The sequence below is a fragment of the Octopus bimaculoides genome, chromosome 20 (genome assembly GCF_046866305.1).
Source record: "Octopus bimaculoides isolate indiv1 chromosome 20, ASM4686630v1, whole genome shotgun sequence".
Lineage (NCBI taxonomy): Eukaryota > Metazoa > Mollusca > Cephalopoda > Octopoda > Octopodidae > Octopus > Octopus bimaculoides.
In genome coordinates this window covers 32912822-32927821 of record NC_142947.1, presented here as the reverse complement: position 1 = coordinate 32927821, position 15000 = coordinate 32912822, and the positions used below count along the sequence as shown (strand labels likewise).

General features: G+C 34.2%; 1 protein-coding gene and 1 long non-coding RNA gene across 6 annotated transcripts in view; one reads left to right on the top strand and one right to left on the bottom strand.

Annotated features, from left to right (window-relative positions):
* The window catches only part of LOC106877684 (pleckstrin homology domain-containing family G member 7), a 970386-nt gene that overhangs the window by 3544 nt on the left and 951842 nt on the right, over nucleotides 1–15000 (bottom strand). For all 5 annotated transcript variants that reach the window (XM_089338328.1, XM_089338327.1, XM_089338326.1 and 2 more), the window contains 3 exons: nucleotides 10518–10606; nucleotides 6479–6614; nucleotides 2434–2531 (listed from right to left, as the gene is read on the bottom strand). In XM_089338328.1, coding sequence (XP_089194454.1) covers nucleotides 2434–2531; nucleotides 6479–6614; nucleotides 10518–10606 — 323 coding nt within the window. The remainder of the gene's footprint in view (nucleotides 1–2433; nucleotides 2532–6478; nucleotides 6615–10517; nucleotides 10607–15000) is intronic.
* Nucleotides 3444–15000, top strand: part of LOC149131671 (uncharacterized) — a 25869-nt gene continuing 14312 nt past the window's right edge. Inside the window, exon 1 of the long non-coding RNA XR_016237644.1 lies at nucleotides 3444–3701. This is a non-coding gene — a long non-coding RNA (uncharacterized LOC149131671). The remainder of the gene's footprint in view (nucleotides 3702–15000) is intronic.

Here is a 15000-nt window from a genome sequence, read left to right as displayed (position 1 = left end):
TTTCAGTAAATAGAATTAACACAAATTAATTATATGTAAAGTAGCATATATTTGTGTGGAATTAAATTGCTTTGGCATATTTCAACACATGCCGAATGAATGATATCGTTATATTAGATCATTTTACTTTTGGGTATATTTGAAAAAGTAAGGAAACGTCATTCCCATGTGTTCTCACAGCACCAAAGCTTTGTGTATGTGTGTGTGTGTCTCTCTCTCTATCTGTCTGTCTATCTATCTATCTATCTCTCTATCTATCTATCTATCTACCTATCTCTCTATCTATGCACACATATTTCAGTTCTGCCAGTTATTAATGATAAATATATATAACAGATTGACTCTTTAAAAAAGAGGGATTATGACTGATAAAATAATGAAACCAGTATTTACTGCTGAGCACTATTATACTAAGCACTATTATACAAAGAACTAATTAGACGTAAAATATTATAAAAGTTATTAGAATTGGGAATCAAATGTGAAAAAATTATCGAGTGAGTAGCAAAAAACAACCCGGAGAGCGGTATTTCTGCGAGTACATATAATGATGATTATAGTTATATATATATATATATATATATATATATATATATATATATATATATATATATATATATATATATATATATTGGTAAAATAAGTATTTTTATATAAATTCATTTGATATTTATTGTTAGTCGATATATATACATTCATTTTATTATTATTATTGTATTTTGACAGGAAAACGAGCTATATTTTTGAATAGAATTGATTTTCGAATGTATATATATATATATATATATATCATACAGTATTAGGATAAAAATGTATAACAGTTTATCAAGTAGTTAGCGTGAACAAATCTCATAAGGAAAAAAAAACATCATTTTGTTCCATAAATATATATAATTTAATTTATATAAGGGCATTACTATACAAAAATGCCTCACGCTTAGAGGGACTCCATAAGTCAAAACTACCAAAAGAAGCCAGCCTCTTTCACGGATAGATAGGGATGAACAATCGTCTATGTACTATGCTGAATACATGGAGTGTTCGTCAGGGTATGTTGATTCTTGTTTATTCTTATGTGCCTTGACCATACGTGTACTGATGAATAAAAGATGCAGTTTACTGCATTAATTATGAAACCATTGGTTTACCGTTAAGTTAAAAGTTTTTAGGAGATTAGCTTTGAAAGTTGCATTCCCTCAGTAAAAATGTGCTTATTTTTGTAGTTTTGACTTATGGAGTCCCTCTAAGCGTGAGGCATTATTATATATATATATATTCGGGAATAAATGATGGATTATTTCCCTTATGAGGTTTTGTTCAGGCTAGCTACTTGATAAATTCTTGTAAAAGAATTCATCCTATTATTGAATTGAAATATATAACAAGAATATATTCAGTGCTGAATTTATTCTGAAAAAAACACATGTACCGAGATGCAATTCGAAATCCCTGCCACTTATATAGGTAAATAGCGATAAACAGTCTTCTATGTACTTTACTGGATACACGGTGTTCGTTTGGTATGTTGATTTTCTGTTTACTTCTCTTTATTTTGACCATATTATACTAACGAGTAGAGGTTGTATAATACTACAATAAATGCGAAATCATGATCTATAATTCAGTCTGTTTTTAAGGGGCTGGCTTTGAGAGTTGCATTTCCTCGCGTTCGGTAAAAATGTGTTTTTTATGGTAGTCTGACCTTAGAGTCCTCCATAGCGTAAGGCATTATTGTATAGTAATGCCCTTATATAGATAAATATATATTTTGGGAATAAATGATGGATATTTTCCCTTATGAGGTTTTTTTCACGCTAGCTACTTGATAAATTCTTGTAAAACAATTCATCCTATTATTGAATTTATATATATATATATATATATACAGAGAAAGAGAGAGAGAGAGAGAGAGAGAGAGAGAGAGAGAGAGAGATAGAGAGAGAGAGAGAGTGAGAGAGAGAGAAGAAGAAAGAGAGAGAGAGAGAGAGAGAGAGACACTCACACATATATATTTGATTGGTTGTGATTTCCACAAATAAAACCGTCAACTACGAAAAATTTTATGAAGACTTTTAATATGGGTGTCTAATGAATGCATCTAATGTACAACGATCATACTAAAAATTGAAGAAGTAAAAGTCGTGCATCATGACTCCAAGTTTCACGTATGATTCATACAGTATGTCCATCAGATATGCACGTTATGGCGTCAAATGTTATCCACATCGCGCACTTGTGGAGAGAGGCAAGGTTATCGATCTTACAAATAACTCAGTCACGCCACTTTGTTTAATGATATAGTTTGTTAGCACACACACTTATAGATATATAAACCTATACACACACACACACACTACCGCATGCACAAACACACGCACATACACACAGACGTATCTATCGAATATGCATATAAGAATAGTTTTTTTTTCTTACCTTGGAAGTTTCATTGCAAGCCTGGAGAGTATAAACTCCAATCACCTGTTGAAATCGACTGATATGCAGCAACATAAACGTGTTTTTTAAACCGCACGCTGAAACGAGGCAAAATAACATATACCGTGTTAATATATATAATATATAGCGGTATTTCGTCCAATTCCTTCTGGTGTTGATAATATATATGTATATATATATATATATATATATATATATATATATATATATATATATATATATATATATATATTATTATTATTATTATTATTATTATTATTATTATTATGATTATATATAATACATATATATTATATATATAATTATATTATATATGTGGAGGCGCAATCGTAGGATAGCAGTTTCGATTCCCAGACCGGGTATTGTGAGTGTTTATTGAGCAAAAACGCCTAAAGATCCACGAAATTTTTAATATTGGCTTCAAATTTTAGAACAAGATCAGCAAATTCGGATGTGGGTTCAAGTCGATTACATCAACCACAATGCCCGATTGACACTTATTTTATCGACCTCGAAAGAATGAAAGGCAAAGTTGACCTCGGCGGAAATCGTACTCATGACGTGAACACCAACGAAGAACTGCTAAGCATTTTGCCCAGCGCAGTAAGGATTCAGCGAGTTAGCCGCCTTAGAGATCTGAAATATTAATTTTTATTACACATCCTATGTACTAGGATGGCGAGCTGGCAGAATCGTTACCACGCGGGGCAAAATGCATAGCGGTATTTCGTCTGCCGTTACGTTCTGAGTTCAAATTCCGCCGAGGTCGACTTTCCCTTTCATCCTTTCGGGGTGGATTAAACAAGTACCAGTTACGCACTGGGGTCGATGTAATCGATTCAATCCCTTTATCTGTCCTTGTTTGTCTCCTCTATGTTTATCCTTTTGTGAGCAATAAAGAAATAAATTTCGAATTTGAATAAATTCGTTCTGTATTAACACAAACCCGCTTTAAATATATTTTTGCTTCATTTTATCATTCAGATACAACCGCCATCTCTGTTGAAGCCAATAAAAGAGCCTCGATGTATTTGCTCGGCAAGTTGAAAGTAGCTGAATGTACCATAAATCAAACCATAACCCTTTAACAACATACGTTAGCTAATGGGATCATGGGAATGCTGCACATATGGATAAGACGGACACGGCGAAAATGTATTTTATCATAGAGTTAACTGGGGCTAAAATGAAAGTTACAGTAATAACAGCAAATTGAGCCTGTCCGCAGTCCCTCTTAGCAGCCAGTGGTATGTATATTGGTATCTATCTATCTATCTATCTATCTATCTATCTATCTATCTATACACACCAACACACACACACACACACACACACACACACATATATATATATATATATAATCTACATGCATTAATATAAAATATATAGATAAGTGTATATCGTATGTATAAACACATATGTATTTATGAATAAATATCTACATGCACCTGCGTATGTGCATACATGCTTGGAAGACGGCCTTATTAACAGTCTACCCTAAACTCACGTCACTACCCTTAGATAATATTCAATCTATACCCTTTGATATATCTTCTGTTGTGCAGTCTTTTTTCGTATATACAGTCTATTTCATGTAACATGGCCGATTTCTGACCAGCCGATATTTACTTTCTTTCTTTCTTTTTCTTTACCGCTTTCTCTCTCTCTCTTCCCCTCTCTCTGTTTCTCTCGCAATTTCTCTCCCTCACACACATACATACACAACACACACACGCACACACACAAACACACACACATACACACACACACACACACACACACATACACACAGACAAATACACAAATTATAAATTTACGCCCCCCCACCCCCACAAAAAAAAAAAAAGAAATCTACTCGGAATAAAAGAAAAACTAGAAGACAATAAACAAAAGGAATCAAAAATAAAATCCAAAAGTAAACGAAATGAATTCTAAAAACAAATAACAGATCCCGAATAATAAACATCTCTGTTGTGCTTCATATTAATGCAGCTGCATGATCTGAGAGATGTTTGGGGCAGTCACAGTAGTGGTGTTGGAAGCAGAACATATAATACAATAAAAACATAAAGGGTAAAAATGTATTGATGTATGATGCGTTGTGTAATTTCAGACGTTATAACGGCGTTGGTGATATTTATTGTAAGCTTTGAATATATATATTACATATATATACTTGAAAAATAAAATGCTTTACCGTATTTCAAAAGTCAATCTGTCTTTGGTTTCTTTGATGTAGTTTCATAATGGCTGTCAATAAACTGGAACGTACGTGTGTTTCCGTATTAGTGAGTATGATTTGTGCATATGGCTGTGTGTGTGTGTGTGCGTGTAAGTGTTTGCGCACGCGCGCGCGTGTCTGTGTGCCTATGTGTGTGCCTGTGTGTATATGAGTGTGTGTAGGTAGTTACGAAGTGGAATCTCCGTTAAATATAGACGCATATACAGGCCAGTCATGTACATTAATCGATACTTATTAACGAAGTTCAGTTATGCTCATTTATATTTCTTAACAAGCAAAAAGGAGATAAACTGACTATGGAACAGATTCGCTGCTATTGGATAATGGGAACATTAAGCCGAGAAAATATGGTCACTGGGGATTTACTGGGGTGTTTTCAATTTAACAGTAGCGTAGCTAGTGCATTTTCCCAGTTATTTGGCCTTAAAGACAAAAGATAGTGTAAGCATTAATGGTGAAGTCATCAAGTTGAGGAGACACAATGCAGTAAGGCGTTAATCAGTAAGGTGTTAGGAATGGTGTAATTATATAGAGTATCAGTTAAGTAATATTCGTCAGTTTAAAGCTGGAAGGAGTTTTTAATATGTCATGGTTTCTCAGTGAAACGAATGTTAAGGTTCTGTGCCTTGCATAAATTGTGATATTTAGGTAAGAGATATTGAACAATTTGCACCATAAATATACAGAGATGGACGGTTAAAATACCTTTTCACGTTTCATTTACAAAAGCTTCTCCACCATTTGATGTTGAGAAGAGCAAAAAAAAAATCATTAATCAAAGCCTTCTTTCTCCCACGAAGTACTAAAACTTCCACCACAAAAATACATGGAGAGTAATTATTAGATATTTTACCAGAAAAAGACAATATGATATATGATAATTTCTCGAAACAATATACATAATTGCAGTAGCAAGAAAGGTATAGAAAAGTTGTGTCTTCATATAACAGTGAGTATCAATCAGATGTATTTCTGTATATCCACTTTAAAATAAATATGGAGTTTCTGAAATAAAGGTCAAGTTAAAGGTCAAGCAAAGACATAGAAATGTAGAGACAAAATAATAGGAAAGAGGAGGAGCCTGGCGTAGAGATAGGTCGAGAGAAAGAAAGAGAGAATATTGGGGAATTTAGATTTACCTAATTATCATTTAGCATACGAATGATCTATCTAACAATGTGAATATATAGATTAGTGATAAATTCTCTGCTAAATTATTACACGATGGACCTGATATCTGAACCCCTTCTTCGCACCTCCACGTCAAAAATACCTATACTGGCATAATGTGTCAGACCATCTTCTTGAAATAACAGCAAAATATGAATGAAATCCTACTTCAGCTTCTTATTTCTTTATTGCCCACAAGAGGCTAAACATAGAGGGGACAAACAAAGACAGACAAAGGGATTAAGTTGATTATATCGACCCCAGTGCATAACTGGTACTTATTTAATTGAACCCGAAAGGATGAAAAGCAAAGTCGACCTCAGCGGAATTTGAACTCAGAACTTAGCGGCAGACGAAATACCGCTAAGCATTTCGCCCGGCGTGCTAACGTTTCTGCCAGCTCGCCGCCTCTTACAGAATAACAAATTGCAGAGTACGATTCTTAACCCCTGCACGATTGAAATAACCGGTTGGTTATGGTTGAAATACCTTATGGTCGTAGGTCCATTTGTTGAAAAGTAACTTGGAACTAAAAAGACGACATCCTAAAAAAAATTATAATGTTAGGTAGATTTTGTAATTACGTATGCAATATTATAATTCAAGACTTACACATTGATTCTGATGGAGTCAATTCGTGCATTATCAAACGGTCTAAGGCAATTGGTTGGCGGTAAACAGTGAAGGTACCACGGTCTAATGTCTGAACTATATTCTGACGCTGTACAGATTCAATACCAGCTTGCCGCTGTAAAGAGAAGGAAAATATAAATCAGAAAACGTATCTTTCTATAGAAGACAAAATCGATTTCATACCCAAACACAACGATCTATAATCAGGAGAAAACAATACAAATGTATTATAGTTTATCTCACTTTGTAGTAGAGAACAACATACTCACATTGTGATAAAAACCTCTTGAACAACTTAATAAACACTTTGTGTGGATTCTAAATGTTATAATTTATTTATCCTGATCAAAGTAAAGGCTAGCTAGATCTGCATAGGAAATGCTACACAGTCATAGCATATAACCAGAATTGTCGACATCAGAAGCCACGCTTAACGTTAATAATTGGAATTAATGCCCACTTTATAATGAATGGTTAACAATAAACATCGGTAACAAAGCATACTAAATCATCTTTAAAGAAAATACAGTCAAAATCCATTGCTTAAAATCTCATTATTTCGTTCTATGAGACGAAATACAATGAATACATCAGAACACAAGGCCGAAAACAATAGTGCAATAAAACCGTCTGCAAGGAGTCTACGAAAGCTTCTACTAGAGCAGCCAAAAATGTGATATTTACTTGGCAAATAAATACATTTTGACACAAAATTATAAGCCACTTAATGGAATGCAAGAATTTGTCTTATGGCTTCTGGCACGAAAAATGTTTTTCTGCATAATTTTAACTATACTCAGGCATAATGACAAACATTTAGAGAACAGTGTAAGACATTGTAACTGACATTTATGCGACGAAAACCAGTCAAAGAATAAAAAGTCTGAAGAACACGTGAGGTGTAAATGCGCTCAGAACGAATAACTTTTTCAATTACTTCCATCCATATATAAACGCATTTGGGGAAATATATAACAAAAACGTATATGTATATCTGTGTATGTGTGTGTGTGCATATGTACATACAGTCATAAATATATGCATACATATCTATATTTATATCTAAATCGATATTTATTCCTTTATGCATGTATATATATGCATATATATATATATATATATATATATATATATATATATATATATATATATATATATATATATATATATATATATATATACAGTCATATATCTACATATGCATATACATACATACACACACACACACACATATAATATATATATACATGTGTGTGTGTTTTTGTATGTGTATGCGTGTATGTATAACATATAATATAGTCTAAGAAGGTATATATGCCTGATCTAGTGGACGAAAATGTTGAATCATGCTTACTCGGCCCATCTTAAGATCTCAAGTCGAAGTCATCTGATGCACACAGAATAAAATGGCCAATAAGAAAAGTACTTTGGTATATCGCGAAAGTAACTTAAAAATATGATTTTGTAAAAACGATTCATCATTCAGGCACACTGACAAAACATGTCACGAATTTACCAAATCACTCATATCAAATAAGTTTCCTATATGAGATCAAAGTTGAACTTGAATGGATAAAAATATGCAACTTTTGAATAGCAGAAAAAAATATCCATGCTACTGAAGCTGAAGAGCCATTTGAATTCCAGAATTCCAGAATTTAGATTTAAACAAGATGTATGCATCAATAAAGATTTATCTTAACGAGTTAGAAAGTATGTCCTTAGGGGACTGTATTCTCTTAGCTAGCCCTTCATTTGTATATTTAAATGTGTGCACAAAGATGCTAAATACAAGTATCTAATGCATACATCTATACTTTGAAAATCTACATTTTGGAGTATCGAAACAACCCATTAAGAAAAGGTGTTAATATACTTAAATACTTCAACCATCCTCAACTCATGCACCAATAATGCGTGTAAATACTCGAATTAGTTCAATACAACACTATATGCTTTCAAAATACTTTTTGTACTATTTAGGAAAATAGTTTTTATGTTGTAAAAGGTAACTCGCGTTTACTACACTGAGTTTAAACCTTTTCTAACAAAAGAAAGCATTACTCTCTAGTAACACATTTTCTGGTGCTACTCTTATCAAAAACCTGAAAATTACCGTTTTAAGATGACCAGGGCATGACTTGAGCTAAGCCAGACATCTTTCTCCTGACATGAAACTTACGTAATTTGTCGCAAACGATATAATATATATATATAATATAAATGACACTGAAATGAAGATTATTTGAGGCAATTCGGCTGTTTTTTTCTTATAATATTATATGCCCGAGCAGAGGTGTTTGAGTTGTGGTAATTCCAGTTATTATATTGTTAAATATTAAATGATTTCTTTCCGGTTCAACGATGAATATTGATTTGTTCAAGCAAGTAAATTTTCTGCTCACTGAATTAACCTGCGACTATATGAATATTCTATAGACATATTTCCCTTTCACGTGATTCTCAGGTAGAATCAGTATGAATCAGTTTGTGATAAGCCGGTAGTTTTGCATTTCAGGTACAGTTTATCTGGTGGGATTCTATGCTACATATTTCGTTGTCCTTATTTCATTAACAAAATTAGATTCGACTGAAGGATAAGAAGAATGACATTTATACAGGTTTTCCACGCAATGGGATCGAATCTGGAACCTGTGGCTGTGAAGTTAACTTCTTAATTATTAGGTCATTCTACGTCTATATTGTTCAGTAGAGCTTTCACTTAAAGGTATGATATGTAAAAGACTTGCCTGCTTTCTTCGGCAGTTTTAGCGATATTTTCCAGTTGTCAGTTCTACAAAATTGTTTCCAAATAAACCCTACACATATATCTCTATCTACCCTTGTATGAGGCTGTGCTGAAACGTTCCTGGCTTTGGGTAAAAGAAAATATAGGAGGATCAGTTAATTATGAATTTATTCAACACATTCTCCTCTAAGATTCACGCACTTATTGCAGCTGTGTTCCAGTTTTTCTAAGCCCTGTAAAATAATTCAGAGATTCGGGCTCCATCCAGGACTTTAGCAATACCCTTAAAGCTAGAAACTCTTCAGCACCCCTGTACTATTTATGTAAATACATAAATTTCAAATGGAGCTGAAACAAACACAAGGAAAACGCAAAACTATCAAATCATTAGAAATCTATTACATTTTCAACTATTTTACATTTTCCTCTGTCCGTTAATAACATTATTTCTAATTTTAATGTTTGCAAATAGTGTTTACACATTTTTGAGAGCATTTCCTATAAAGGACCACTTCATATGTCAACACATTAATAAGGTGTAGTTTTGTTGTCGAAATTATTAGCAATAGAAATATCTACCGAAATAACACAAGGGGGGGGGACTAAGAGAAGCGTTGTAGGAGTCATCGCTTAATCATCCATTACATTTATTTAATACTCTTGTCACTTCTGCCTTTGTTGTTAGCGACTGGTTTGCTCGAAAATTTGTTGCTAATGACTTCAGAAAACAAATTGAAGACACAGACACGAGCAATAATACATAACATTTTGTCTCTGTATCCACTACATCATTAGTGGAATTAGGTGCACAAAGCACAAATATATAAATCAAGCAATTATACGAACATATATATATATATATATATATATATATATATATATATATATACATGTGTGTGTGTATATGTATATATATATATATATGTATGTATATATACATATATATATATATGTATATATGTATATATGTATATATATATTTATATATGTATATATGCATATGTATATGTGTTAATCTGTGTGTAAATGTTTATGTATATATATGTATTTGTATATATATATATATATATATATACATATATATATATATATATATATATATATATATATATATATATATATATATATATATATATATATATATATATATACATATATATACATATTACTAGATAGTGGGAGGAAGAGAGATAGAAAGACAGACAGACAGACAGACAGACAGACTGTATTACAACTGAAACCAAGAATTTCTAAAGGTGAATATCATACCTGGTGTTTCCTTGGAGATTTCTTATACTTTGTAATAATTAGAATATCATCAAATAGAAAGAGATAAGCATCAAGTGTTTTGGTTGTTTCTGGAAGGAAATGTAAGAAAAATAAGGAAATCATGGCAGAGTGTTATAATGGATTCCTAATATAACCCCAAGCACTTCTTTATAATATTAATCATAGTGAATGGCTCCGGGAACCACATGTGGCAACAAGAAATACTTGAATAAAATTATATGCACTGATTTATATTTCATTTATATTTCTAGCGTAATTTTTTTTTGTGAGCATGGCAGCAATTATTAATACACACACACACACACACACACACACACACACACACACACACACACACACACACACACACACACACACACGCATATATAAAACAAAGTTATTTTATTCTACACAGGTAGAAATATAGAAAAAAGAAGTAGAAAATGCACTTTTAAAGATAACCGTTTTAACAGATATTTCTTAAAACTTAGAAAATAATTTGAACGACACGTAGTACATTTTTAATTTCTTTTATACATACATAGATATATATATAGATACATCTGTATCTATATATATATATATATAACATATATATATATACACACACACATACATATATATATATATATATATATATATATATATATATATATATATATATATATATATATATATATATATATATATATATGTATGTATGTATGTATATATCGTATGTGTATTTCGTGTGCAAGATTCTTGATGTGGATACGTGTGTTGAAAGAAATACAATTAAACCTTGGGAGAGGCATTATGCCGGTAATAAACACACGCACTGGTTCAGTCCTTTATTAATTTATATAGTTTTTTGTTAAATTATTTCATTGCACTCTTGCAATCTCTTCAGTAACTTGTCTCTCCACTTCCATTTATTTTGAATATATGATCTGGCGTTGTTTTGGCGTTGTTTTGGCGTTGTTTCGAAACTGTTTGGTATGAACATGTGAGTGTGTGCAAGCTCGTATGTGTGCACGCTCATATGTGTGCACGCACTTATGTGTTCGTGCTTATATGTAAGTATGTGCGTCCATATGTGTTTGTAACAATTTCGTTTATATCAGATCAGATAGAGACTTTTTAATTAATTTATTTACGTTCATATTCCGCATCATATGTGTGAACAACACATGCAACCATGGGCAATTGTAAGGCCCTCATCTACGTGTATTTGGTGTTTAAAATTGGTTGCGTTTCAGTTATGAGGACCGACTCCTGTATTTGTCGCAACGATGCGTCACCGGGGTGTCTAGACAGGATTTCTATGCTAATTCTGTCCAGTACACCACCATGTTGTTCTTTGGCATGCTGGTAGAGCACCGAGGTTTGTTTTTGATTATTATAGTCCCTCCAATGTTCGTTTACACGCTCAGCCAAACTTCTTGCCGTCTCACCTATGTATGTCGTGTTTCTATTTTTACACTCACCATCCATACAGCTTATTTTGTAGATTACATTTCTGGCTTTGCAGTTGGCACCAGGACTATTTTTGCACACAATGCAACTCTCCTCAACACACCTTGTTCTTCTGAAGGGATATGTTTTACATATTACTGATCTAATTGATCTCCATGGTTTTTCTATAATATTTATCCTCAACTTGGTACTTTTGAGGATTTTTCGAAATCTGCGGGCCAGTTCTCCGTGTGGCGTGGCGTCCACAAGCATTACTCCCTGGAACTTGTCGGTCGGTATTGTACCACGTGGTCTTTTTGTTTGTTTTGTCACTAATCCTTTGTAGTCTATTCCACTGTTTGTTACGGTATCTAGGTTGTGTTCCATTTGTATCTTTGACAACAATCTCCTCAAATTTCTTGTTAGCTCCTCTGTATACCCGGATTCTATCTTTCTGGCTGTATCCCGAAAATTGCATGCGATGCATGAAGTCTTGAATATGTTTTTGCCCCTCCCATGGACTGCACAGGGGGGATATGTTTTTCATTATTCTAACCAAATCGGCTACTAATATATTGATTTTCACACTGTGTGATAGAGCCGAATTCTTATGGATAACATACTTTGAAGATATAGGTTTCATATAATGTGAGTGGAGGATTTGAACTTTGTCATTAATTGTTTCTAGCCAAAGTTCTGTGTCAAGTACTGGGAGTCTCATGTTTAGGTGTCTTGTTGGGTAATCTATTGTTACCTTGATGCTCTGGTGTATTGTATTAGCTGTATTCTGGATGTTTTCTATCACGATCTTCTCGTTCTCTTCAGTCTGAATGTTTGATGGTGTTTTGACTACGATGTTAATGTCATGCACATATCTCCCGTATAGTTTGAGTGTTATTGAGTGTTCTTCGAGAGTTGTTTTCAGCTTTTTGTCCCACCAGGTCATGAATAGGCTTGCCACGTCTCCGGCCACACTGACACCAATAGCCGCTCCCTGGACCTGCATGTATAGTTTTTCATTGAATTTAACTATATGTTTCTGCAGGGTGGTCTTCAGACTTGCACCTACAGCATGCGCAACCATTTTTCGTGTTTGGATATTATCCTCTGGGTCGTGGGTGGGTGTATTCCATCCCTTCCAACGCTCTGCGGTGGTTTTTCTAGCAGCTGATGTGATCGTATGTGGTCTACCCCGTCCTGACCTGGTGGGGCAGAATCTAGTTAGGTCGTGGTGATCTAAGTATTCATTATTATAAATGAGCTTTAGGAGGAGGCCTAGTTCCCTCGTGTTCACTTCACGGAAGGTTACTTCACTTTCCGAAATAATTTCAACACATCTCTCTACGGCAAAGTCAATGTCAATGGATGGATAGAGAGATACTACATCCATACTGCCTATAATACAATATGTCAGGTCATGGGAGCAGTTACATTCATTGACTCTGCTGAGGAGGTCCTCAGTGCTTTCACAAATATCAGGAGACATCTCGATGTGTGGTCTTAATATCTGTGAGAGGAAGAATGACAGCCTATAATTGCTGGCAATATTGGCACCACAAATCGGTCGACATGGGGGGCCCATGATAGGGTCTGCAATGGGTTTATGGTCTTTTCGTAACCCATGGAGTGTAGGAATGTCGTTGTTGGATGATGCGAAGTTCTGTGCTGTGCGTCTCTTGGGTTGGAGTATGTTACACCACATTCCCATGTGTGCATTGAGAATTTTCTCTACTTTTTCATATTCTTGCGGTGTAACTTCTCTCATATCTTCTATATGTTTTTGCATCGTATGGGTGTAGTTTTGCAGGCTGTCTACCGATATCCTGCCTGATTTGTCTGTAGGGAGGCATGCTATTTCATTGTTTCTAACTCTATGTTTTAGTTTTCGTATGCCCATTGCAGCTACTGTACCGAGTTGGTGGGCCTCTGCTTCGTTTTGTGTTGGTGCAGTTGCTATATAACGTGTTAATGTTTTCTTGAGTCTGCTTCTAGCTAAAGAGATCATGGCTTCTGTTTTATCATCTGTGTATGGCGAGATGCATATTCTTTTGTTGAAAGGTAAATCCGTTGGATAGATTTGGGTCATATCATAGGATTTGTCAACCGGGTTATAAAAGAGATTTTCTAAGGTGTTGTTGTTGCCATTGTTGTTATCATTGTATGTGTGGCTGCTGTTGTTGCTGTTGCTGTTGTTATTTTGACGGACGTTGTTGTTGCTGTTGTTCCTGGTGTGTGCGGTGCTGTTCGTGTGGTTGTTGCTATTGCTGTTATCATTGCTGTTGCTGATGGTGGTAGTGTAATCATTATTGTTGGTGGTGGTGGTGGTGGCGGTGTAGTTATTGTTGCCATTTCCATTGTTATTGTTGGTTGCATTGTGAATATTATGCGTATTACTGTCGTGGTGGTTTCTTACAACTGAGTTGTTGTTGTAGTGGTGTCCTAACCTCCATCTAATCTTAGTAAATGTTTTTTCAATCTCAGATAAACAATTGATCTTACTGACCTTGTTATACACTGCATATTTCGGTGGTAATCCCAGAGCACACGCTTCATTTTCATCCAGTAGTACTGAGCCATACATTCCAGGTGTGTGACTATTTTCGTTTGCGATGTCATTGTATATCTCCGGTAGTTCGCAGTCCGACATCAGAATCCCGTTGATGTTATTTGGGTATTTGTCTTTGTTTCCTGTGTGTTGAGGTTGTCGTTGTCTCATCCATTTCAATTTGTTGCTGAAGTGTTTGTTACAGGCTCGGTTTATATAGTTATATTCCTGATGGATGATCTCTGCGAGTTTTAACTCCTCATACGGTGTTATCATGTTCTTGAGGTTTTGTTGTAAGAACCTTTTTTAAACACCAAATACACGTAGATGAGGGCCTTACAATTGTCCATGGTTGCATGTGTTGTTCACACATATGATGCGGAATATGAACGTAAATAAATTAATTAAAAATTCTCTATCTGATCTGTATAAACGAAATTGTTACAAACACACATATGGACGCACATACTTACATATAAGCACGAACACATAAGTGCGTGCACA